Here is a 24509-nt window from a genome sequence, read left to right as displayed (position 1 = left end):
AAGTCAATATACAATGTGAGCAAATGAGGTGAGATAAGGGAGGTAAAGGCAAAAAAAGGCCATGGTGGCAAAGTAAATACAATATACAGTGAGGGAAAAAAGTATTTGATTCCCTGCTGATTTTGTATGTTTGCCCACTGACAAAGAAATGATCAGTCTCTAATTTTAATGGTAGGTTTATTTGAACAGTGAGAGACAGAAAAACCACAAAAAAATCCAGAAAAATGCATGTCAAAAATGTTATAAATTGATTGGCATTTTAATGAGGGACTGTACATGTCATAAACCAGTCCCATGGCAAAATAGGTAGAATAGTAGGACATTTGCTCTAAACCAGCAATATTTCTCTTAAGCTCATGGCAAAATGTGTAAATTATCATGAGGTTAGCTATAAAACTGAAATATTTTCTCTCTGTCCATTTTTTTAAAATGTTTATCTATCCCCCAGAAAACGTTTTTAAAAATCCCAAATGTATTTACTTTCAATTGAATTAAAGTCTGGTTTCTATAAACAATTGAACTGAACTGCAACGCCTGCTTAGTTTCACTTCAGTGTGTCTCTGCGTCTCTGTCGTGATAGAATTTATCGTACACTCACAATGTACTTTCAATGCCAACCACTAGAGGGCAGCACTCCTACACCTCACGCTGTTGAAGCGATAGGTGCGCATTTTTGTCCCCACTGCACACAAGTGCGATAAAAGAACATGCAATTTATTCGCCCCAAAGCATGACTAGTGTTGGAACCATGACGTAAGGTTATTATTTCATACAATAAGAAAATACACATATTTCAGTTGTTGCCCAATACCCTTTCTTATGCACACTATTTGGTCCTGATTTGTAGACTCACAGATGGGCGGTGTTTTATCTGGAGCTGCTCTTTACAACCGTAATAGACAGTCTATGAAATAGATGGAAATACACGGACCATGAGAGTACAGTGATCGGACTAGCTGCCAAAGTAACGCCCGCAAGCTACAACAGAGGTAAGCTTTTAATTATATTTTAAGATAAAGTTTCAGGATAGAAAGTGGCTTGTAGTGCCCAAAGTCGCTCTAATTATTAGGATACTACTTTGGATTTTTATATTCTGCATCATACACCAGTGAAATCTTTGTTTAAATGTTGATTCTTCATTGTTATTTGATCCATAGCTTATACTAGCTGTATTTGGCTGGGGTAACAGATATATTGTATTACTAATATGGTCCACTTAAATGTTGGTCGGCTAATGATTTCCTTTGATCTTGTGACAAAAACAATGTGGTAGCAACAATATATAGCCAATTTTTTGCCTAAAGAAAATAGTTTTCAGAGAGATGGGCGAGGATTTCGTGCTCCCTTTTGCTCTGGTCAAATTGACTAAGTAAAATGGGATTGTGTTCATGAGCTAGCAGGGTTTTTTTTAATAATAATTTTATTAAAGAATGTCAAATGGCTTAATCTTATTCAAGAAACTGAAACACAGCCCTTTGGGTATGACTCAAAACAGCCTTTATTTTCACTGTGGAATCAAGGTTTTTCTTGTAGGTGTGTTAGGCCTTATTCAATTGGATATTTCAAAAACAAGATGCTGGGTCAGAAGTTATCATTTATCCTCAATGGAGCAAGTGGAGCCTCATTCTGCCAGAGAAAGGCAGCTGGCCTGTGTGTAATGGGCTTGGCCAGTCTGATGGTAGAATGAAGCCCTTCATTTTGCCTTCACATTTCTAAGGTTAAGTAACTGATCCTATGTCAACAGTTCAGAGGCAGATTTCCACACTGGATTAAGCCAGATTCATGGATGTGGGAGTTTGTTTCACCCTCTGTGTGTTCTCCTTATCTTTCAGAGGAGACGTGTGTCAAGAGCAGGTGTAAGATGAGGCTTGTTTAAACCACTCAAACAGTGTTCAAATCTGTAAGGTAACATCCTTTCAGATGATTGTACAGAAACATGGTTATTAAAAACTATTTTAGTCCGTGGTGGCCTACCCTGGTCCTGGAAAGCTTTGAACTTTGACCCCAGCCCATGACTGTCTACTCTGCCCAATGCAGACTATGATGTGTGTGTCCTCCCTGGTGCGATGCCTGCAGCTGTGTGTGTCCTTACTGATGGTGGTCAGACTGCAGGGTGAGTGGACATAGCACTTGACATATTGACACGTTTTTATTTTTATTAGTAAGTTCACCACATTATTGTGGTTATGCATGTTTCCACCAAACAATATGTGGTGTACAGTGTTAGACATCTACAGTGCCTTCAGAAAGTATTTATATCCCTTGGCTTATTCCACATTTTGCTTTGTTACAGCCTGAATCTATTCAAATTAAAAAAATGTCTCATCCATCTACACACAATACCCCATAATGACAAAACGGAAACATGTTTTGAGTAATTTTCACTAATTTATTGAAAATTAAATACAGAAATAAAACATTTACATAAGTACACTACATGACCAAAAGTATGTGGACACTTGGAGTTGGTCTAACCTTTGCTGCTATAACAGCATCCACTCTTTTAGGAAGGCTTTCCACTAGATGTTGGAACATTGCTGAGGGGACTTGCTTCCATTCAGCCACAAGAGCATTAGTGAGGTCAGGCACTGATGTTGGGCGATTAGGCCTGGCTCGCAGTCGGCGTTAAAATTTATCCCAAAGGTGTTCAATGGGATTGAGGTCAGGGCTATGTGCAGGCCAGTCAAGTTCTTCCACACTAATCTCGACAATCCATTTCTGTATGGACTTTTCTGTGTGCATGGGGGCATTGTCATGCTGAAACAGGAAAGGGCCTTCCCCAAACTGTTGCCACAAAGTTGGAAGCACAGAATCGTCTAGAATGTCGTTGTATGCTGTACCGTTAAGATTTCCCTTCACTGCAACTAAGGGGCCTAGCCCGAACCATGAAAAACAACCCCAGACCATTATTCCTCCCCCACCAAACTTGACAGTTTTCACTATGGATTCAGGCAGGTAGTGTTCTCCTGGCATCCGCCAAACCCAGAGTAATCTGTCGGACTGCCAGATGGTGAAGTGTGATTCATCACTCCAGAGAACGTATTTCCACTGCTCCACAGTCCAATGGAGGCGAGCTTTACACCACTCCAGCCGACGCTTGGCATTGCTCATGGTGAGCTTAGGCTAGTGTGCGGCTACTCGGCAATAGAAACCCATTTTATGACGCTCCCAACGAAAAGTTATTGTGCTGACATTGCTTCCAGAGGCAGTTTGGAACTCGGTAGTGAGTGTTGCAACCAGGACCAGTTGCAACAATTTTTACGTGCTGAGCACTTCAGCACTCTGCGGTCCTGTTCTGTGAGCTTGTGTGGCCTACCACTTCGCGGCTGAGCCGTTTTTGCACCTAGACGTTTCCATTTCACAATAACAGCACTAATGGTTGACCGGGGCAGCTCTAGCAGGGCAGAAATTTGACAATCTGACTTGTTGGAATTTGGCATCCTATGATGGTGCCACGTTGAAAGTCACTGAGCTCTTCAGTAAAGCCAATCTACTGCCAATGTTTGTCTATGGATATTGCTTTGCTGTGTGCTCGACCTGTCAGTAACGGGTGTGGCTGAAATAGGGGAAAGCAGACTGAACCAGGTTTTCCTCTAGGAAAATCCCTGTGCAAAACTCCCTAGTCCTTGCATGTCACAAGAAAATATGGAGAGTGGAACTCAGTAATGTGTTGTATTGGATTTGTCTGAAACATAACACTTTCTGTTCAGAACAAAAAGTGAATTGCTTTGCCACAGTTTTTTCAATATTAATTTAGTGCCTTGTTGCAAACAGGATGCATGTTTTGGAATATTTGAATTCTGTGCAGGCTTCCGTTTTTCGTTCTGTCAATAAGATTAGTATTATGGAGTAACTACAATGTTGTTGATCCATTCTCTGTTTTCTCCTATCACAGCCATAAGCCTCATGGTGAAATCCCTGTGCGGTTTTCTTCCTCTCCGGGCAACTGAGTTAGGAAGGACGCCTGTATCTTTGTAATGACTGAGTGTACTGATACACCATCCAAAGTGTAATTGATAAATTCACCATGCTCAAATGGATATTCAATGTCTGTTTTTTTTTGCCCATCTACCAATAGCTGCCCTTCTTTGTGAGGCAATGGAAAACCTCTTTTGTCTTTGTGGTTGAATCTGTGTTTGAAATTCACTTCTCGACTGAGGGATCTTACTGTATGTATGTGTGGGGTAAAGAGATGAGGTAGTCATTCAAAAATCATGTTAAACACTAGTATTGCTCACAGAGTGAGTCCATGCAACTTATTATGAGACTTTTCCTCCTGAACTTATTTAGGCTTTCCAAAACAAAGGGGTTCAATACTTATTGACATATTCAATTCAGGCTGTAACACATCAAAATGTGGAATAAGTAATGGGCAGATCAGTCAAACAACAAGTGCATGAGTTGTTTGACTGATCTGTGATCCCTGTTGTCCCCTCCCCTATCCATGTCCCAGGCAAGGTAACAGTCCCTGAGCGCATGGAGGCCCCAGTGGAGCTCCCCTTCACTCTGACCTGCATGGTGTCTAAGGGGCGTGGGGACAGCCTGAAACAGGTGCGCTGGCTGGATGTCCAGAACAAGACTCTGTTGACCTACGAGCCCAGCCAGAAGGACAGCGTGAGCGGCCAGCAGCATGTAGAGCTGGCCCCCTCCCCGAAGGACACCTCAGCCATCACCATCCGCAGGGTGGGCTTCAGAGACGAGGGCTGCTACACCTGCATCTTTGACCTTTACCCCTCAGGATCGCAGGAGGGACGCACCTGCCTCACCGTCACATGTGAATAGAGGAGAATGTTCAGATTTCCTCTTTGTCATTTATGTGTTACTCTGTGATTGTAGTCTGAGTGTCACAGCTGAGTACATGGGCATGTCCCAATCATTGTTTTGTACTTCTCACATTTAACTGAAATGTGTTTTCTGCATTTAACCCAAACCCTCTGAATCAGGAAGTCACTCCTCTTTTGATAAACCTCTATACTATAGGGATGTACTCTGATGGCTGTAGAGAGATGTCATGACTCCCATCCCCATGTGCTGTTGTCATATGTTCCCATATGCAGCATAGAAGCTGTGGGAGCAGACCCATGTGTTTCTGACAGGTCCTGTGTTGTCACAGACTGTAGGGAGAGGAGGGCTGAGGAGGGGAGGGGAGGGCTGAGGAGGGGAGGGCTGAGGAGGGGAGGGGAGGGCTGAGGAGGGGAGGGCTGAGGAGGGGAGGGCTGAGGAGGGGAGGGGAGGCTCATACTGGTAATCAGAAAGTGCTGTTGCAGACAGAACTGTAGATGCACAGATAGCATAGTACGTGTGTGTGTGTGTGTCTGTCTGTTTGTCTATTGGAACATGTTGTTTTCCTCTCCTCCAGCCCGTGTGATTGCTGAGGGTAACAAGACAGCGATGAGTGGTAAGGCGGCAGTCCTGTCTTGCTCCTATGGCCTGCCAGAGAAGGTACAGCAGGTGCTGTGGAGACATACAGCAGAGCAGGGGGACTCCAGCGAAGTAGCCTCCTATGCCAAGCGCAGCGACCCCATGATCGAGCCGCCCTACCAGGAGAGGGCCTGGCTGACACCCTCCCATTCCCATAGCCAGCTGTCCATCAGACCAGTCAGCGTCCAGGATGAGGGCTGCTACACCTGCGAGTACCACACCTACGCAGAGCGAACCAAGAGCGCTACCGTCTGCCTCACTGTCTTTGGTAGGAAAGGTTACTCTACATACACATTCTTCACTGTCGTTGGCAGGGTTAGGCTAAACATCCTTCTCACTGTCTAATAGCGTCTACAGTAATTATAGTAACTTATAGTAATGATGATTGAATATATTGCCAGCATATCCACCTTCAGGTGCTTGCGCTTTACACTGTGTTGAATGGGTTTAACTGTAGAGTGATCCTAGGTAGTGCATGATGTTTGAATCCCAGCATGATAGTTAACATGATACAGACCTGACTGTGCTGAACAAACCAGACTGGTGAATGCCCTCTTTCACTCCATAGAGAAGAGTTATCACTCCTCTGTTTTAGTAATATACAGTGATTGGCTGATGGTGGTCGATATGTTGTCAAATATTAGATTATAGCACTGGTATTACTTCTGCATAGTTTCACCTAAGGAAGGGAGGGAGATTATTTGACAAATGTATGTGTTGCACGAGTGCGTGTGTGCACGTGCGTGCGTGCGTGCACGTGTGTGTGCTCTGACCTCTGTGTCCACTGACAGCATTGACAGTCTTAAATGACGGACACTGTAGTAGTAACAGTGAAAGAGGCAGTTTAACAATATGCCGCTACTTCTATTTGACGACTACTGCTGCTACAGTATTCTGTAGCCCAGAGGTTCTCCCTGAACAGTCATATGTTCGATGTAAGCTGGGACCTGAAGGCAACTCCAAAGGGATTGAGGTGGAAAGGAGTGTATCAAATACTGAGCTGTTCTTGACATGTTTGTGGCTGAAAATTAGGTCCATCTGTTGCTGGTAAGGGTTCTTCAGAGAAGAAGCACAGGTACACACAGACACACACACACACACACACACACACACACACACCACACACACACACACACACACACACACACACACACACACACACACACACACACACACACACACACACTAGTTTCAAATCAGTGTTTGATCATCATTAGTTTTCCGGCTGTTTGAAGTTGTAGTTAGTGGTGTTTGTGTGATTAAGTGTAACACAAACCCAGGCTGGTGGTGTGTACATAGAATAAGAATGAATAGAACGGACTTGGAAGCTCTAACCCTGGCAATTGACTGGTACACTTGTAATGCAGGCCTGGTATTGTGATGCAATCATTTACATGTTATTCTGAAATGTTCTATCAACTGATGCTGGATTGCCATGGTAATGTAAAATGTTCATTCAAATGATGCTAGCTGATGTGGCTCATGCAATGGAATGTATCTTTCGTAATGTCAGTTGAATTGACTCAACAAATCACTGCAAAGATTGAAGGGTACACTTCCTGATTTTACTTCCTGGCATGGGTACACTCAAAATGGCTGCCAGTCCACCCATTATGCCACCATTGACTTGAATGGAGACGCCTTTCTATTCATTCTTATTTCTATGGCTGTGTCTCACTAAGGGAGCACTGACAGAGAGTTTACATTAGCACTAAAGAATGGATCTGTTAAAGGGAGAGAGGGGGGACTAAAGTGTGACACCCAAAGGCATGACTATATTACTGTTTCAGGCAGACAGTGCTCCCTACTGTCTCATCAACCCTCCCTCTCTCTCTCTCTCTCTCGCTCTCCCTGTTCCCCTTTCTCTCGTTCTTGCTCTCCCTCTCTCTGTCTTTTCCCTGTCAGCCCATTCAAACAGCAAGGCATTTGTCTCAAATGGAACTTCCAGTGATTCCAACAGAAAAGCCTGTGCCATATCTCTCTCTCTCTCTCTCTCTCTCTCTCTCTCTCTAATTCAATTTCAATTCAATTTCAATTCAAGGGCTTTATTGGCATGGGAAACACATGTTAACATTGCCAAAGCAAGTGAAATAGATAATAAACAAAAGTCAAATGAACAGTAAACATTACACTCACAGAAGTTCCAAAAGAATAAAGACATTTCAAATGTCATATTATGTCTATATACAGTGTTGTAATGATGTACAAAAGGGAAAATGTCACGTCCTGGCCAGTATATAAGGTTAATTGTTTTGTTTGGTCAGGGCGTGGCAGGGGGTATTTGTTTTATGTGGTTCGGGGTGGTGTGTTTGTGTAAAGGGTGTTTGATTTAGTATTTCCGGGTTTTGGTTTATGTTTAGTTAATTCTATGGTTAGTCTAGTGTGTGTGTTTCTATGTTTGGTTGATTGGGGTTGGGACTCTCAGTTGAAGGCAGGTGTTGTCTATCTGCCTTTGATTGAGAGTCCCATATATTAGGGTGTGTTTGTATGTGTTATTGGTGGGTGATTGTTCTGTGTGTAAGCCGTATGCTTTACCAGACTGTTTGTAGTTGTTCGTTTCGTTTTGTTTTGTTATTTTGTATGTTCATTTTTGTAGTTAATAAAAATCAAGATGAGCATACACGTACCTGCTGCGTATTGGTCCTCCTTCACCGACGACAACCGTGACAGAAAATAAATAAACAGAAACTTGGGTTGTATTTACAATGGTGTTTGTTCTTCACTGGTTGCCCTTTTCTTGTGGCAACAGGTCACAAATATTGCTGGTGTGATGGCACACTGTGGTATTTCATCCAGTAGATGCGTGAGTTTATAAAACATTATTTTTTTTTTCAAATCCTTTGTGGATCTGTGTAATCTGAGAGAAATATGTGTCTCTAATATGGTCATACATTTGGCAGAAGGTTAGGAAGTACAGCTCCGTTTCCACGTCATTTTGTGAGCAGTGTGCACATAGTCTGTCTTCTCTTGAGAGCCAGGTATGCCTTACGGCGGCCTTTCTCAATAGCAAGGCTATGCTCACTGAGTCTGTACATACGGTAGTCAAAGTTTGGGTCAGTCACAGTGGTCAGGTATTCTGACACTGTGTACTCTCTGTTTAGAGCCAAATGGCATTCTAATTTAAAATTATTTATACTTTTACTTTCATTTCTTAAGTATATTTTAGTATCTATTACATTTACTTTTGATACTTAAGTATATTTAAAACAAAATACTGTTAGACTTTTACTGTGTGACTTTCACTTTTACTTGAGTAATTTTCTATTAAGGTATCTTTACTTTTACTAAAGTAGGGAAAGGGGGATACCTAGTCAGTTGTACAACTGAATGCATTCAACTGAAATGTGTCTTCTGCATTTAACCCAACCCCTCTAAATCAGAAAGGTGCGGGGGGCTGCCATAATCGACATCCACGTCTTCGGCGCCTAGGGAACAGTGGGTTAACTGCCTTGCTCAGGGGTAGAACGACAGATTTTAACCTTGTCAGCTCGGGGATTCGATGGCCAAATGCTAGGCTACCTGCCAACAAGTATGATAATTGGGAACTTTTTCCACCACTGATTAAACAGCCATCATTACCATCACCCCTCCTACCCGTACCATTACTATTTGGAATAATAATCACAACAATAATAATAATAATAACAAGAATAATAATAACAATAATACTACTAATAAAGTCACTGCTTACTATGCAGATGTTATTATTCAGTGTCCCTCAGGCTATGGCAGGCAAATACATATTTGGCTGCAAGAGGAGCCATTGCTCCTTCACCCATGAGTCTTTCTTGTTTTTCCTCTGAGTTTAGTAAGTTACAATTTGGAATAAATGTAGTAATTTCTGTGAATAATGAATCTGATGGTGAGGAATATTTATCAGAGTAAAGGAGAAAGTGCATCTGTTTCTACCTCCCTTGTCGTGGAGTGAACACATACATGCTCTTCTTTAGGTAGCCATGTCTTTTTACGTCTACCGGTTTCTATTGCCAGTTGGTGGTCACTCAGCCTGTACTTGGTAAGGATCTGTCTCTGCTTCATATCTTTGACAGAGTAGAGATTATCAGCCAATTCATATTCTCTGTTCAGAGCCAGATTATAAGGGCACAAGGCGAGACCCAGATGCAGACCTGGGAGGCAGATGGTTTGAGTCTTGATATTTATTAAACAATCCAAAAGGGGTAGGCAATAGAATGGTCATGGACAGGCAAAAGGTCAAAACCAGTTTAGAGTCCAGGAGGTAGAGAGTGGCAGGCAGGCTCGAGGTCAGGGCAGGCAGAATGGTCAGGCAGGCGGGTACAGAGTCCAGAAAACAGGCAAGGGTCAAAAACCAGGAGAACTAGCAAACGAGAATAGAAGCAGGAGTACGGGAAAACCGCTGGTTGACTTGACTAACATACAAGACGAACTGGCACAGAGAGACAGGAAACACAGGGATATATACACCAGGGAAATAAGCGACACCAGGAGGCGGTGGAGATAATCACAAGACAGGTGAAACAGATCAGGGTGTGACACAGATAGCAATTTAGTCAGCTTTGGGATTTTGTTTGAATTTAGGTGTAGCCAAAATGTGAATGATATTTTTTGTACTTTAATTGCCACTGGAAAGTGGCCCAATTCTGCCCTATACATGCATTAGTTGGTGTATTTCCTTGGACTTGTAGAATTTTCCAACAGAATTCTGCATGTAGGTCTTCAATTGGATGTTTGTCCCACATTTTGAAGTCCAGTTTATTCAGTGGCCCCCAAATACCACTTTCGTAAAGAGCTATTGGTAGGATTACACTGTGAAATATTTTGGTCCAGATTTTAATTGGGATGTTGATTTTGAATAATTTCATTTTAATTGCATGCAATGCTCTGAGGGCTTTTTCTTTGAGTGCATTCACTGCCATATTAAAGTTTCCTGATGCAGATATGGTCAGACCAAGGTATGAGTAATTATGAGTGTTCAATTATGGTGTTGTTCAAGGTGAATTTATTTTTGTGTTTCTGGCTTTTTTTCTGGAAAATCATGATTTAATTGTTTTTTATTTACTGCCAGGGCCCAAGTATGGCAATATTGCTCTAGAATGTTAAGGTTCTGTTGAAGACCTTCTTTGGTTGGTGATATAAGAACCAAGTCATCAGCATATAGCAGGTATTTCACCTCTGTGTCAAATAGTGTGAGTCTTTGTGCTGCAGAATGGTCCAACATGTCTGCTAATTCATTTATATAAATGATGAAAAGGTTTGCACTCAAACTGCAGTCTTGTCTCACACCTTGACTATGTGAAAATAATGTTCTTTGGTTTTTGATTTTTATTGCACACTTGTTTTCTGTGTACATACATTTTATGAAGCAATTGACCTTAACACCAAGTCCATTTTGTAGAATTTTGTAGAATAGCCCTTCGTGCCAAATAGAATCGAATGCTTTTTTAAAGTCAATAAAGCAAGCAAAGATTTTGCCCTCTTTTTTTTTGATGGACGTGTTTATCTCTCTCTCCCTTTCCCCCTCTTCACTGGTATTCTGACCTTGTTATGATACTACTCTCCCTTCTCTTTTCCTTAGTCTGCCTGTTTTAGAATGTTATTCTGTTGTTCTTGTTTGAAGTCTGGGTGGAGGAGGACGACTGAGATTAAAAGATAGGGAATAAGACTAACAAGGAGGGAAAGAGACTTGATTTCTTTCTCTGTACTGTATGACATCACAGTGCTATGTCAGTAGATAGCAGTCTTGGTACATATCACAGTGCTATGTCAGTAGATAGCAGTCTTGGTACATATCACAGTGCTATGTCAGTAGATAGCAGTCTTGGTTCATATCACAGTGCTATGTCAGTAGATAGCAGTCTTGGTTCATATCACAGTGCTATGTCAGTAGATAGCAGTCTTGGTTCTTATCACAGTGTTATGTCAGTAGATAGCAGTCTTGGTTCATATCACAGTGCTATGTCAGTAGATAGCAGTCTTGGTTCATATCACAGTGCTATGTTCTGTTGTCTGAATTCCTTCTGGGGTTGCCCCACCTCCACCACAGATCTACTCCAGATTGGTGGTTCATGTGGTTCAGTAGAAACGCCTGTTAAGACACTCTACTGCTGCTGTGCTATCAGGGCCAAATATCTGTGGCCAGCCAGATCAGTTCTCGCCAACACAAATGTTCTAAATTCCAATGAATAACATTCCTACCACAGCTCTGAGAACAGACAATTGAAAACAGAGATGATTTGTTGCATATGGAGCTCAAGTACAGTATGCACATAGTCACAAGATTCCTACAGTTAATATTTTTTATCACACATTGATTTTATCTGTGACATCGATTCTCTGCCCAAATAAGTCGATTTTTTCTTGTGATCCAAGTCATCTATTTTTTTTACCTTTATTTAACTAGGCAAGTCAGTTAGGAATTCTTATATACAATGATGGCCTACTCTGGCCAAACCCTAACCCGGACGATGCTGTGCGCCGCCCTATGGGACTCCCAATCACGGCCGGTTGTGATACAGCCTGGAATCAAACCAGGGTCTGTAGTGACGCCTCTAGCACTGAGATGCAGGGCCTTAGACCGCTGCGCCACTTGGGAGTCACTATGCAGGACCAAGTCGTAGTTAAGTCAACCCACCTGAAAACACACTGATTCACTAAACCCAACATTGATCTTTGATTATCTCTGTGTCTTGCCCAGTACTGCCTAAACCCCAGGTGAGCTACAAGAACACATCTCCAGGGGTGATCGAGGCCAACTGTACAGCCGTGTCACGGCCCCCGGTGGAGATAGTGTGGAACGTGGAGAGGGACAACCGAACTATGGGTCCCCCTGTGACATCACAGCTCCAGCAGGGGGATGGGACAACCCTGGTCATCAGCACCCTCACTGTCCAATCAGGGCTGTTGAAAGACGTGTCCGTCAAATGCCTGGTCCACCATAAGGGTCTGGAGTCGCCCATCGCTGTGTCTATGAACACCAAGAGTGAGTGAGACAAACATGAATGTGCACGCACACACAGACATATACACGCGCACACACATTGGGAGGAGACAAATGTTTTACATTTATCTTGGCTCAGAGCTAACATTTTCCTTTAAGTAGCCTGACCAAACCAGGACATAGCCAAGAATACTGATCCGTGAGTGATGGATAAACATTAATGACTGACCTAAACACAGGGTTTAAGATTTGAGATATGTTTTTGTTGAAGTCAGTGCCAAGTAGGGTTAATGAGTGTTCATGCCCAAATGGTCAAATCAGATATGTACATAATGAAATCCAAACTTAATCTGAACCAATCAACATATACTTTTAAAAAGTTAGAATTGTTTTTAGATGATTATCTTTCTCTCTCTCTCGCTCTCTCTCTCGCTCTAAATCTCTCTCTTTATCTCTCTCCCTCTCCCTCTCTCTCACTGTCTCTCTCTTACTCTCTGTCTCTCATACTCTGTTTCTCCTACACTCTGTCTCTCTAAATCTCTATCTTATTCTCTCTCTCACTGTCTCTCACTGTCCCTCTCTCCCTGTTTCTCTCAATCTCTCACTTTTTCTATTTTTCTCTGTCTGTCTCTGCTCTCCCTCTCTCTCTCTAGTTGGGACAGCTCTGACCATCTTAATCTCTGTGACCACTGTAGCTGCTCTGCTGGTCATAAGTCTCTGCTTCTGCCTCTGGAAGTGTTTCCTGCGCAAAGAAGATGGTGAGTGTGTGTGTGTGTGTGTGTGTGTGTGTGTGTGTGTGTGTGTGTGTGTGTGTGTGTGCATGCGTGTGTTTGAGAAAGAGATGTGGAATTATGCATCCTTTGAAAATATCAAACCTGTGGTTGGCATTTGTATAATTTAACGCTGCCCTAAAGACAAAAGAACAATTGTTTTACATTGTTTGCTAAATTTAACCAGATACCCTCAGGGACCAAGGTGTATCCATTCCTGAATCTTAAAATTCACAGCTGTGACTTGTGTATGAGTGGGGGGAATCGATCACATGACAAGAGAGCTCTCTGTCCTTGTATCTATCCATCTCTATGCTGACAGCTGTCTCCAGTCACTACAGAGGAATTACAAAGAGAACACTTTGCAGCTGGCCAGATGGAGCTGTTTTTAGATACTACAGTAGTTCTGGTGGTTCTCAGAATGGTATAGGGAACCAATACAAGATGCTACCACCTCAACTTCACATGGGGGGAATTGGCAGTCAGCTTGCCTATTACCTGCACTCAACCTGCACTTTGCCTGTTGCCCTAACTTTGGCCTCTTTCTCTATGGACTATGGGATGATTTAATTTTAGGCAAAGCCCCCTTTTTTTCAATTTTTGCCTAAAATGACATACCAAATCTAATTGCCTGTAGCTCAGGCCCTGAAGCAAGGATATGCATATTCTTGGTACCATTTGAAAGGAAACACTTGAAGTTTGTGGAAATGTGAATTGAATGTAGGAGAATATAACACAATAGATATTGTAGAAGAAAATACAAAGAAAAAAACAACAGTTTTTTTTCTACCACCATCTTTGAAATGCAAGAGAAAGGGCCCAGTTTTGGCATCACTCTGGTTGTAATTCCGATGGTGTCCAGAAGATGGCAGCAGTGTATGTGCAAAGTTTCAGACCGATAACTTGAAGCACGAGCGAAATACATGGCATTTAGTGTGAAGTCAAATTGTGAAGGACACATTGGCATTCATATGACATTTTTCTGCAAGAATATCGTCAAATCTGTATACTTCGACTTTGATTTAGCTTTTCCAGTATTAGTAGCCATATTATAAGTTCAACATTTGCAAAACAACCAGTTTTCATAACTTCATAACTGAATATTCTTATAGTTTTTGTCCAAAAGGAAAAGGCATGCTGTCGCAAAAGACAGAGGGTTTTCAGATATTCCCGTAAAGCCCAGCTCACTGGCTATATAGCTAGCTTTGTTTGACCCCGATTGGTGCTTATTTGACAAAGATACAGTTGATCAAATGAAGATCGGCCGCGTCATCGGCTTACCATGAAGGTGTCGCTTTCTGACCAAATTTGGTGTCCTATAGGATATACTACACCCCTAATGATATAGTGAAGTCTGGTTACGTTCTAGGATCTCTGAGGAATACATACGAATGGGATTTGCCTGGTTGAAACAACGTTTAGGGTTAGATTTTCACCGATTCCTTTCTTTGCAAATTGAACGAGTGGAAATACAAAATCGATCGTGCATGCTATATGGACCTTTTTAGGATATGAAAAATAATTTTATCTAACAAAACAACGCTTCATGTTATCTCTGGGACCCTTTGGATGATAAATCAGAGCAAGATTTCAGAATGTATGTAGACATTTCACCTTCAGAGGTGAATTTATCAAACCTATCGCGGTGAAAAAAGTGTTTTGTTGTTAGGAGCTCTCCTCAAACAATAGCATGGCATTTTCTCACAGTAATAGCTATTGTAAATTGGACAGTGTAGTTATATTATCAAGAATTTAAGCTTTCAGCCGATATAAGACCCTTACTGTATATGTACTGACATTTGTTGTTTCTCTAAAATCTGCGATGGTAACAAAAGGCGCTGCATGATTTACAACTGTCCCGTTGACGGGACGCCGATCCCTAATTAACCTCTCTAGGGTAGGGGGCAGTATTTGCACGGCCGGATAAAAAACGTACCCGATTTAATCTGGTTATTACAACTGCCCAGAAACTAGAATATGCATATAATTGTTTGATTTGGATAGAAAACACCCTAAAGTTTCTAAAACTGTTTGAATGGTGTCTGTGAGTATAACAGAACTCATATGGCAGGCAAAAACCTGAGAAGATTCCTTACAGGAAGTGCCCTCTCTGACCATTTCTTGGCCTTCTACACTCTCTTTATTGAAAACTGGGGATCTCTGCTGTAACGTGACACTTCCTACGGCTCCCATAGGCTCTCAGAAGGCGGCAGAACGTTGAATGATGACTTTGCAGCCCATTGCTGAAAAACAGTAGCGCATTTGGATAGTGGTCGATCAGAGAACAATGAGACTGGGGGCGCGTGCACAAGACGACTCCATGTTTTTATTTTTTCGTCTTTGAACGAAAACAGGGTTTCCCGGTCGGAATATTATCGCTTTTTTACGAGAAAAATCGCATAAAAATTGATTTTAAACAGCGGTTGACATGCTTCGAAGTACGGTAATGGAATATTTAGACATTTTTTGTCACGAAACGCGTCGGGCGCGTCACCCTTCGGATAGTGTCTTGAACGCACAAACAAAACAGAGGATATTTGAACATAACTATGGATTATTTTGAACCAAACCAACATTTGTTATTGAAGTAGAAGTCCTGGGAGTGCATTCTGACGAAGAACAGCAAAGGTAATCCAATTTTTCTTATAGTAAATCTGAGTTTGGTGAGTGCCAAACTTGGTGGGTGTCAAAATAGCTAACCCGTGATGGCGAGCTATCTACTCAGAATATTGCAAAATGTGCTTTTGCCGAAAAGCTATTTTAAAATCGGACATAGCGATTGCATAAAGGAGTTCTGTATCTATAATTCTTAAAATAATTGTTATGTTTTTTGTGAACGTTTATCGTGAGTAATTTAGTAAATTCACCGGAAGTTTGCGGTGGGTATGCTAGTTCTGAACGTCACATGCTAATGTAAAAAGCTGGTTTTTGATATAAATATGAACTTGATTGAACAAAACATGCATGTATTGTATAACATAATGTCCTAGGAGTGTCATCTGATGAAGATCATCAAAGGTTAGTGCTGCATTTAGCTGTGGTTTGGGTTTATGTGACATTATATGCTAGCTTGAAAAATGGGTGTCAGATTATTTCTGGCTGGGTACTCTGCTGACATAATCTAATGTTTTGCTTTCGTTGTAAAGCCTTTTTGAAATCGGACAGTGTGGTTAGATTAACGAGAGTCTTGTCTTTAAAATGGTGTAAATTAGTCATATGTTTGAGAAATTGAAGTAACAGCATTTCTAAGGTATTTCAATATCGCGCCACGGGATTCCACTGGCTGTTGAGTAGGTGGGACGATTTCATCCCACATACCCTAGAGAGGTTAAAAGAACCTCTGTGTCATCGCTGGTTTCAGCATTGCTAGTGCTCTGTGGAGAATGGAGATGTTATACATAAAGGATCGTAGGGGATACAACAAATAAGAGTATGTCCAAACTAGGGCTGTGGCAATCATGACATTTTGTCAGCCAGTGATTGTCAAGCAAATAACTGTCGGTCTCACGGTAATTGACCGTTAATTAACATAAAAACATTTAGCATCTCCTGGCTTCCACACACTGATGCAGACTGTTGAAACATCTACATTTTAAAAAGTCTAATAAATCCATGTAATTTAGTCTACACCATCACATTAAATCCATTATTTATTTTAGACAGGTCTAAAGAAACATGATATGAAGAAAATGAAGCCTATTTCAGAAGAACAGAATAGCATATTCTGAGTTGTCATTATTATTAGCCGGTAGCCTAGTGGTTAGAGAGTTGGGCCAGTAACTGAAAGGTTGCTAGATTGAATCTCCGAGCTGACAAGGTAATAATCTGTCGTTATGCCCCTGAACAAGGCAGTTAACCCACTGTTCCTAGGCTGTCATTGTAAATAAGAATGTTATTTTATTTATTTAACCTTTGTTTAACTAGGCAAGTCAGTTAAGAACAAATTCGTATTTACAATGACGGCCTAGGAACAGTTCATTTAGCAGACAAGATCTGCTTTGAATTCCATGGCATTATTTTATGTTATTTTATAGTATGAAGAATACAATTGAACAAAGCTGAATAAAATAGAAAGGATAATTTCTCCAAATGATTTGAAGGAGTGCACACATGCGGCTATTCTGTGTTGAGCGGTTAACAGAGAAACAGGTCCTCCTATATGCTTAATTTAGAGTTATTTATTTAACTTTAGTTATGATACAAACGTAAGGCTATATGTTTTGATTTGTTATCAATTTTAAGGCTGAATAATGCGATTAATGATGATTTGAAAAAAGCATGAAAGGCATGAGCTCTGCTCTGTTTCTTGCGCAGGCTGCACACACTTCATCAGTCTCTCATTCACAATTTGACAAGCACTTGATCATATTCTCACCCATCAGACTATTCTTAATTTAATCTGGTCTTTACATATAGAATTATTAGTATTATTAGTATTATTTGATGATTATAATTTTGTTTGTACTTTTTACCTCTTTTTCTCCCAATTTCGTGATATCCAATTGGTAGTTACAGTCTTGTCCCATCACTGCAACTCCCATACGGACTTGGGAGAGGTGAAGGTCGAGAGCCATTCGTCCTCCGAAACACAACCCTGCCAAGCCGCACTGCTTCTTGACACACTGCTCGTTTAACCCGGAAGTCAGCCGCACCAATGTGTCGAAGAAAACCGTAAAATTGGCGACCGAAGTCATCTTGTAGGCGCCCGGCCCGCCACAAAGAGTCGCTAGAGCGCGATGGGACAAGAAAATCCCGGCCGGCCAAACCCTCTCCTAACACAGACAGCGCTGGCCCAATTGCACACCGCCTCATGGGTCGCCTGGTCACTGCCGGCTGTGACAGAGCCTGGGATTGAACCCGGGGCTGTAATGACGCCTCAAGCAGTGCAATGCAGTGCCTTTGACCGCTGCGCCACTTGGAAGGCCGGTGGAATTAATTTTTATTTAGAGTGGCCCACAAAAAAAAACTACATCCGTAACCTGCACTCGAATAGCGAATGGAAGTTACGTGCTGTTATGGTTTTAAGCATAGGCAGCGAGTCCATAAGGCTAGGGGAAGCTAAGATTTTCCTTAAGTAAATTGAATTAACCTCTATGGGCTAGGTGGGACGCAAGCGTCCCACCTACTCAACAGCCAGTGTAATCCCGTGGCGCGTTATTCAAATACCTCAAAAATGCAAAAACTTCAATTTTTCAAACATATGACTATTTTACACCATTTTAAAGACAAGACTCTCGTTAATCTAACCACACTGTCCGATTTCAAAAAGGCTTTACAACGAAAGCAAAACATTAGATTATGTCAGCAGAGTACCCAGCCAGAAATAATCAGACACCCATTTTTCAAGCTAGCATATAATGTCACATAAACCCAAACCACAGCTAAATGCAGCACTAACCTTTGATGATCTTCATCAGATGACAACCCTAGGACATTATGTTATACAATACATGCATGTTTTGTTCAATCAAGTTCATATTTATATCAAAAAACAGCTTTTTACATTAGCATGTCATTAGCATGTGACTAGCATTCCCACCGAACACTGCCGGTGAATTTACTAAATTACTCACGATAAACATTCACAAAAAACATAACAATTATTTTAAGAATTATAGATACAGAACTCCTCTATGCACTCGATATGTCCGATTTTAAAATAGCTTTTCGGTGAAAGCACATTTTGCAATATTCTCAGTAGATAGCCCGGCATCACAGGGCTAGCTATTTAGACACCCAGCAAGTTTAGCACTCACCAAAGTCAGATTTACTATAAGAAAAATGTTATTACCTTTGCTGTTCTTCGTCAGAATGCACTCCCAGGACTTCTACTTCAATAACAAATGTTGGTTTGGTCCCAAATAATCCATTGTTATATCCAAATAGCGGCGTTTTGTTCGTGCGTTCAAGACACTATCCGAAAGGGTAAATAAGGGTGACGAGCATGGCGCATTTCGTGACAAAAAAATTCTAAATATTCCATTACCGTACTTCGAAGCATGTCAACCACTGTTTAAAATCAATTTTTATGCCATTTTTCTCGTAAAAAAGCGATAATATTCCGACCGGGAATCTGCGTTTAGGTAAACAGACGAAAGAAAATAAAGCATGGGGTCGACTCGGGCACGCGCCTAAGCCCATAGTACTCTGATCGGCCACTTGCCAAACGCGATAATGTGTTTCAGCCAGAGGCTGCCTCGATATCATTCCGCTTTTTCCCGGGCTCTGAGAGCCTATGGGAGCCGTAGGAAGTGTCACGTTATAGCAAAGATCCTCAGTCTTCAATAAAAGGAGCCAAGATGAACAACAACTTGTCAGACAGGCCACTTCCTGCATGGAATCTTCTCAGGTTTTGGCCTGCCATATGAGTTCTGTTATACTCACAGACACCATTCAAACAGTTTTAGAAACTTTAGGGTGTTTTCTATCCAAAGCCAATAATTATATGCATATTCTAGTTACTGGGCAGGAGTAGTATCCAGATTAAATTGGGTACGTTTTTTTATCCGGCCGTGTCAATACTGCCCCCTAGCCCTAACAGGTTAAATTGCCAAAGTTATATAGCCTAATTAACATACTCCTGTCTATACAGAAATAAATACAATAATTCAAAATAGACTACTAAAGGTTGATTTGGACACAGAGGATATTTACCTTCTTTTTTTTAAAACAAGTTGTGGATAATTTTTTATCGTATTGCCTACAGTCTGAAGGAAAGGCAGCACTCGCAATTTGGGCAGATTGTTCTTGAGTTGCCACTGTCTGTCAAAAGTAGAGAGGCCAAGTCAGGCATGTCGCAATATTTTAAAAAAACATCGCAGGAAAAGATTGTTTAGAAAGGAAAGGGTTGATGCTGTAAAGAGAAGACAATGAAAAGACTAATGTCTTTTAGTTATCAAAAAGGTGACTTTTGTCAATATATTAGGCTCTATGTACTCTCAGATTCAAAAATGCTAATTAGCATCAATGTAGACATCATGCAAAACTACAAATCCCAGCAAGCTCCTGCACATCATCTCTCAGCTGACACCTTTGCTAACAGGTATTGTGTCAATTTAAAACTTGCACAAGACAGTTCACAGAATTCTCAATTTAAAGAAATGTACCTAATTTATTAATTACTACATTTAACTAATATTCAATACTTAATCCAGAGATACTTACCTTTGCCTCAATTTGGCATTCTCGTCCAGATCATAATGGCATTTGTATTTCTTTATGATAGCCACACTAGCAGCTAAATAGCATTTAATTTTGGTGGGTAAATACAGGGGAATATATTTCTGAAAGTCACCTTGTCCTAACGAGATTTACACAGTTATCAAAACTTCACGCCAGGGTGTATTCACTCTCTGTCTGTTTCTTTTTCTCTCTCTTTCACTCTCTCTCTCTCGCTCCTCTACACAGACAGAGTCTGAAAGGAGGAAGTGATATTCAGCCAATCAGAGACTGTTCCTCAACATTCTGCTGCACCTTCAGAAGTGAAGCAAGGGCCACCTCAAGAAGAGGACACACAATACAATCCATCATGACCAACATCACAGGGCCACTGAGAATCTGAATCCATCCACTCAAAACACCAATTGTTTAGTCACAATGGCTTGTACTCACCAGTTTCAAGAGTTTCATAGTAGGAGTGCTGATGTGCGATCAGATTTCCCTTCCAGATCATAATAAATAAGATTACATGGACAGTCACATACCTGATCCTAGGTCAGCACTCCTACTCTGAGACTCTTTGAATACGGCCCAGAATAATCACAACACATCCTAACAGATCTGAACCTAACCTTGTCCTCTGATAACCCCAATTAGCATCGATATATATCATGAGGTGTGATGCTGACTAATTATTTTATTCTTGTAACTGCCTTGGTTTCTTTGTGCTATTGTAAAGTATGTTCCCGAGATGAAAGGGTCCATGTCCGTGGGAAAACCATAAACTCTGAATGAGAAGTGAAAATACCTTAGTCTACCATGGTATTACAGTATTCAGTGGCCCTCACGTCTTGTGATACACTGAATGCAGAAGAGATGAGTAGTTATTGTATGGAATTTACAAACTTTCAAGTCCCACTTTAGACCACTGTAACGCAGCTTCTGTGGAGGACCTACCCTTTTGAACCCCCCAGAATGCACTCTATTTTCATTCTATTCTCAGTGTTTCATGGGACAGCCTGCTTTGCCAAGTTATTTTTCAATTAAGTGTTCATAATGTGTATGCGACTGACAGTATTTAGCCAAGCGTGATTTCTTTCTGGAAACTCCTACAGATGTAGGATCTTAATTTGATCACCATGTGGAGGGAGAATTTTCCTGCAGGAGAATTTTCCTGCAATGTCGTGTATTTGAGGCTTAAAAAGGCTTCTAAAGTTTGTAATTTCCACTTTGAAATTTCAGACTTGACTTTCCCTTATGAAAAGTTGGTATCACTTTATTTGACACCCAGTGTCATAACAAGTTAAAACGCCGTCATAACCATGTCATAATATGTCATAACAACTGACATAACTTGTCAAAACCTGTCATAATATTGTCATAACACTGTCATGACCCATATATTTACACATGTTGTGACATACAGTATATTGCGTTATTTTATGGCTGGTTATGACATCTACACAAATGTGTCTTTTCTTTCGTTTAAAGTTTGTTTCTTAAGTACTTTGTGGTTGTTGTAATGAATTCTTTCCAGGTATCATATTTTAAATGACTTGACCACCCTGTGTCACTTTACTTGGACTAAGAAAATACACTTTATGACATTGTCAAGAAGCATTATGACCATCATAATGCCAGATAGGCCTATCAGGTACATGCCCTAATGTCAGTCATCAGTCAAAAACAGGGTGTATTGTCCTGCTCCTGAAATCTGCTCCTGCATTCATCCCAGTCATCAGCAACAGAGCATTGGGGTAGGTGCATGTCTGACATCAATGAGTTCACAATTACATTAATCATTTAACATGGTCAATAAATACAAAATCTATAACATAAACATAGTGTTGACATGAAGTGTTTTGCCCTCTGTGGTAGGTTTTGTGGGGTTTGACACTCTTATGTAGGTGTCATAACCAGCCATATAATAACGCAATATATGTCACAACAGGTCTAAATATATGTATCGTGACAGTGATATGACCATATTATAACAGGTTATGACAAGTTATTACAACTGTTATGACATATGGCATGATTATGACCGTGTCATAACGTGTTATGAAGCTGAGTGTCAAGTAAAGTGCTACTGAAATGTTAAATCCCATCTAATAATTCACATTTTCTGTTGCTGCAGGATTATTTGCCTGCTGTAGCGAACTGGCTCAATTTAAAATCCTACGTCTGTTACATGCTGGCAATGATAAAGCTATCTGTAAGGGTTCAACCGCAGGTCTCAGACATAGACCACTTACTCAGAACTCTAGCAGAGTTGGCGAGAGGGTGGTGGAATTTATGGTCAGATACAAATATTTTATAGAATGATACCATTAGTGCCATTTTTATCATGGGGAGAGGGTGAATAACTGTAGTTATGAGTTGTTTGTGAGTGTGTGTGTTTTCAGATTCCATGGTCAGATGGTTTAATGTGATTCCCAGTAGAAGACGTGTATGAATGTGTGCAATGGCTTTCCTTTTTAATCATTGCCACCAAGGAGTGGCCAGGCCATCAGTATTATCAGGTCTCTGCAGATTTAAGCTTCATGAAATGCTGACCCGATTTACTTCATTTGTATAAGCATCAGATAGCAGTCAAGGTTAATTGCCTTTTTAGGAGAAAACTGTCATGGTTTGCTATCATAATGCATCTTCTGTGGTACTTCTCTAATTGCGTCATCATACACATCACTTTACTTAGAGGTTTTTTCCCAGTATGTACATTGACTGCTGTGATATGTGATGTAACCATTGAATATGTGTGTGGAGGGCTCTTCCCAGATAACATGTGTTTCATAATGTGCCTTCTTCCAGAGTCACTTCACATGCTGAAAAAGCAACTAACCACATCAAAGGTCAACACAGCCCCAGTATGAAGGAAGATGCTGTCACTTGAAAATGTACTGTGTGATGATGACGTAATGAAATGTAAGATAAAAACATTTAGAAAAAGGTCTAGTGCATTACTGGTTACTAAATAATTTACACTTAATACTGAACATTGAAAGTTGACAAAACAAAAGAGATTTTTGAGTTTGTACCTGAGGAATGGAATTCTGGGGCCAGTCTCTGTACACCTGGATTGACTTTAAAGAGAAAGGGGGGAAACGTGGAATTATTCTCCTCTTGGCTGTTTGTCCATATCTGGCTTCCATGTGCACTTTGTTCCAAGTCTGTTTTATCCTGAGCCGTGGGGTTTGATAGAGGTACCGAGCTTTGGAGAATAAAAACACACACACACGCACGCACCCACACACACACACACACACACACACACACACACACACAGCTGCAAATAGGCCAGCAACAATCTGTAAGGGCAGCTCTGCACTGAAGGCTGGTTAAAGTGTGTTTATTAGCTCTGTGTCACAAACACTGCCCTCTGTGACTGCCTTCTGTGTGGGACTGTGTTCTCTTGACTTGGTGTGCAGTAGAACAGATTATTGTCTTAAAATTGAATGTTTTCTTATGAGAGATCAGATCACTAGTTTTCCACACAGTTTTAGCATGGCCAGGAATGTGTTTGTGTGTCTTCAGAACTAAATCCACAACCTGTTCCATTTCTTATGCACACTGTTCACTCAAGAGGAATAGATGCTTTCTCTATCAGTTTAAGGTTTGATCATGGAATAGTACTGGAATCTGTCACCATTCTCACGTTTGCTCCAAAGCCCCTTCCAGTGACACACCCAGTTTCCCTCATACTAAGGAGACTGTGTGTAGTGTATTGTTAGGGTTGATTTTGGACCAATCCCACAGTCATACCCCTCTTACACACCTTGTCCACCCTGTCATAAGGTTTCTGGGACTGTAGCGCGATGAAGTCACATGGGTTCTGAATGACCTCAATCTGCATGCAGTCTGTCATTTCTCTCTCACCACCAATCTACCACCCCTCCATCCACCCATCCATCCACCCCTCCATCCATCCACCCCTCCATCCACCCATCCATCCATCCACCCCTCCATCCATCCACCCCTCCATCCACCCCTCCATCCACCCATCCATCCACCCATCCATCCATCCATCTACCCCTCCATCCACCCCTCCATCCACCCCTCCATCCACCCATCCATCCATCCACCCCTCCATCCACTCATCCATCCTTCCACCCCTCCATCCACCCCTCCATCCATCCACCCCTCCATCCATCCACCCCTCCATCCATCCATCCACCCCTCCATCCACCCATCCATCCATCCACCCCTCCATCCATCCATCCATCCATCCATCCATCCATCCATCC

The 24509-nt window shown here is 41.4% G+C and overlaps 1 protein-coding gene across 3 annotated transcripts; it reads left to right on the top strand.

Annotated features, from left to right (window-relative positions):
* Positions 1–721: 721 nt before the first annotated feature.
* Positions 722–23208, top strand: zgc:113337 (Ig1_MRC-OX-2_like and Ig domain-containing protein). Of its 3 annotated transcripts, none has more exons than XM_082969127.1 (8): positions 722–989; positions 1833–1900; positions 2038–2113; positions 4454–4774; positions 5360–5689; positions 12095–12379; positions 12991–13095; positions 20515–23208. In XM_082969127.1, exons 3-8 carry the CDS (start codon positions 2041–2043, stop codon positions 20523–20525), a joined length of 1125 nt encoding a protein of 374 aa, XP_082825253.1. In that variant the 5' UTR covers positions 722–989; positions 1833–1900; positions 2038–2040; the 3' UTR covers positions 20526–23208. The 3 variants fall into 3 exon arrangements, with proteins under 3 accessions (XP_082825253.1, XP_082825252.1, XP_045563632.1); XM_082969126.1 differs by having other exon boundaries at positions 1833–1905; XM_045707676.2 differs by having other exon boundaries at positions 1833–2113.
* The last annotated feature ends 1301 nt before the right edge of the window (positions 23209–24509 follow it).

This window comes from Salmo salar, chromosome 25 (assembly GCF_965601325.2).
Source record: "Salmo salar chromosome 25, fSalSal1, whole genome shotgun sequence".
Lineage (NCBI taxonomy): Eukaryota > Metazoa > Chordata > Actinopteri > Salmoniformes > Salmonidae > Salmo > Salmo salar.
The sequence above is the reverse complement of the archived record's forward strand: the minus strand, read 5'-3'. Positions and strand labels throughout refer to the sequence as shown.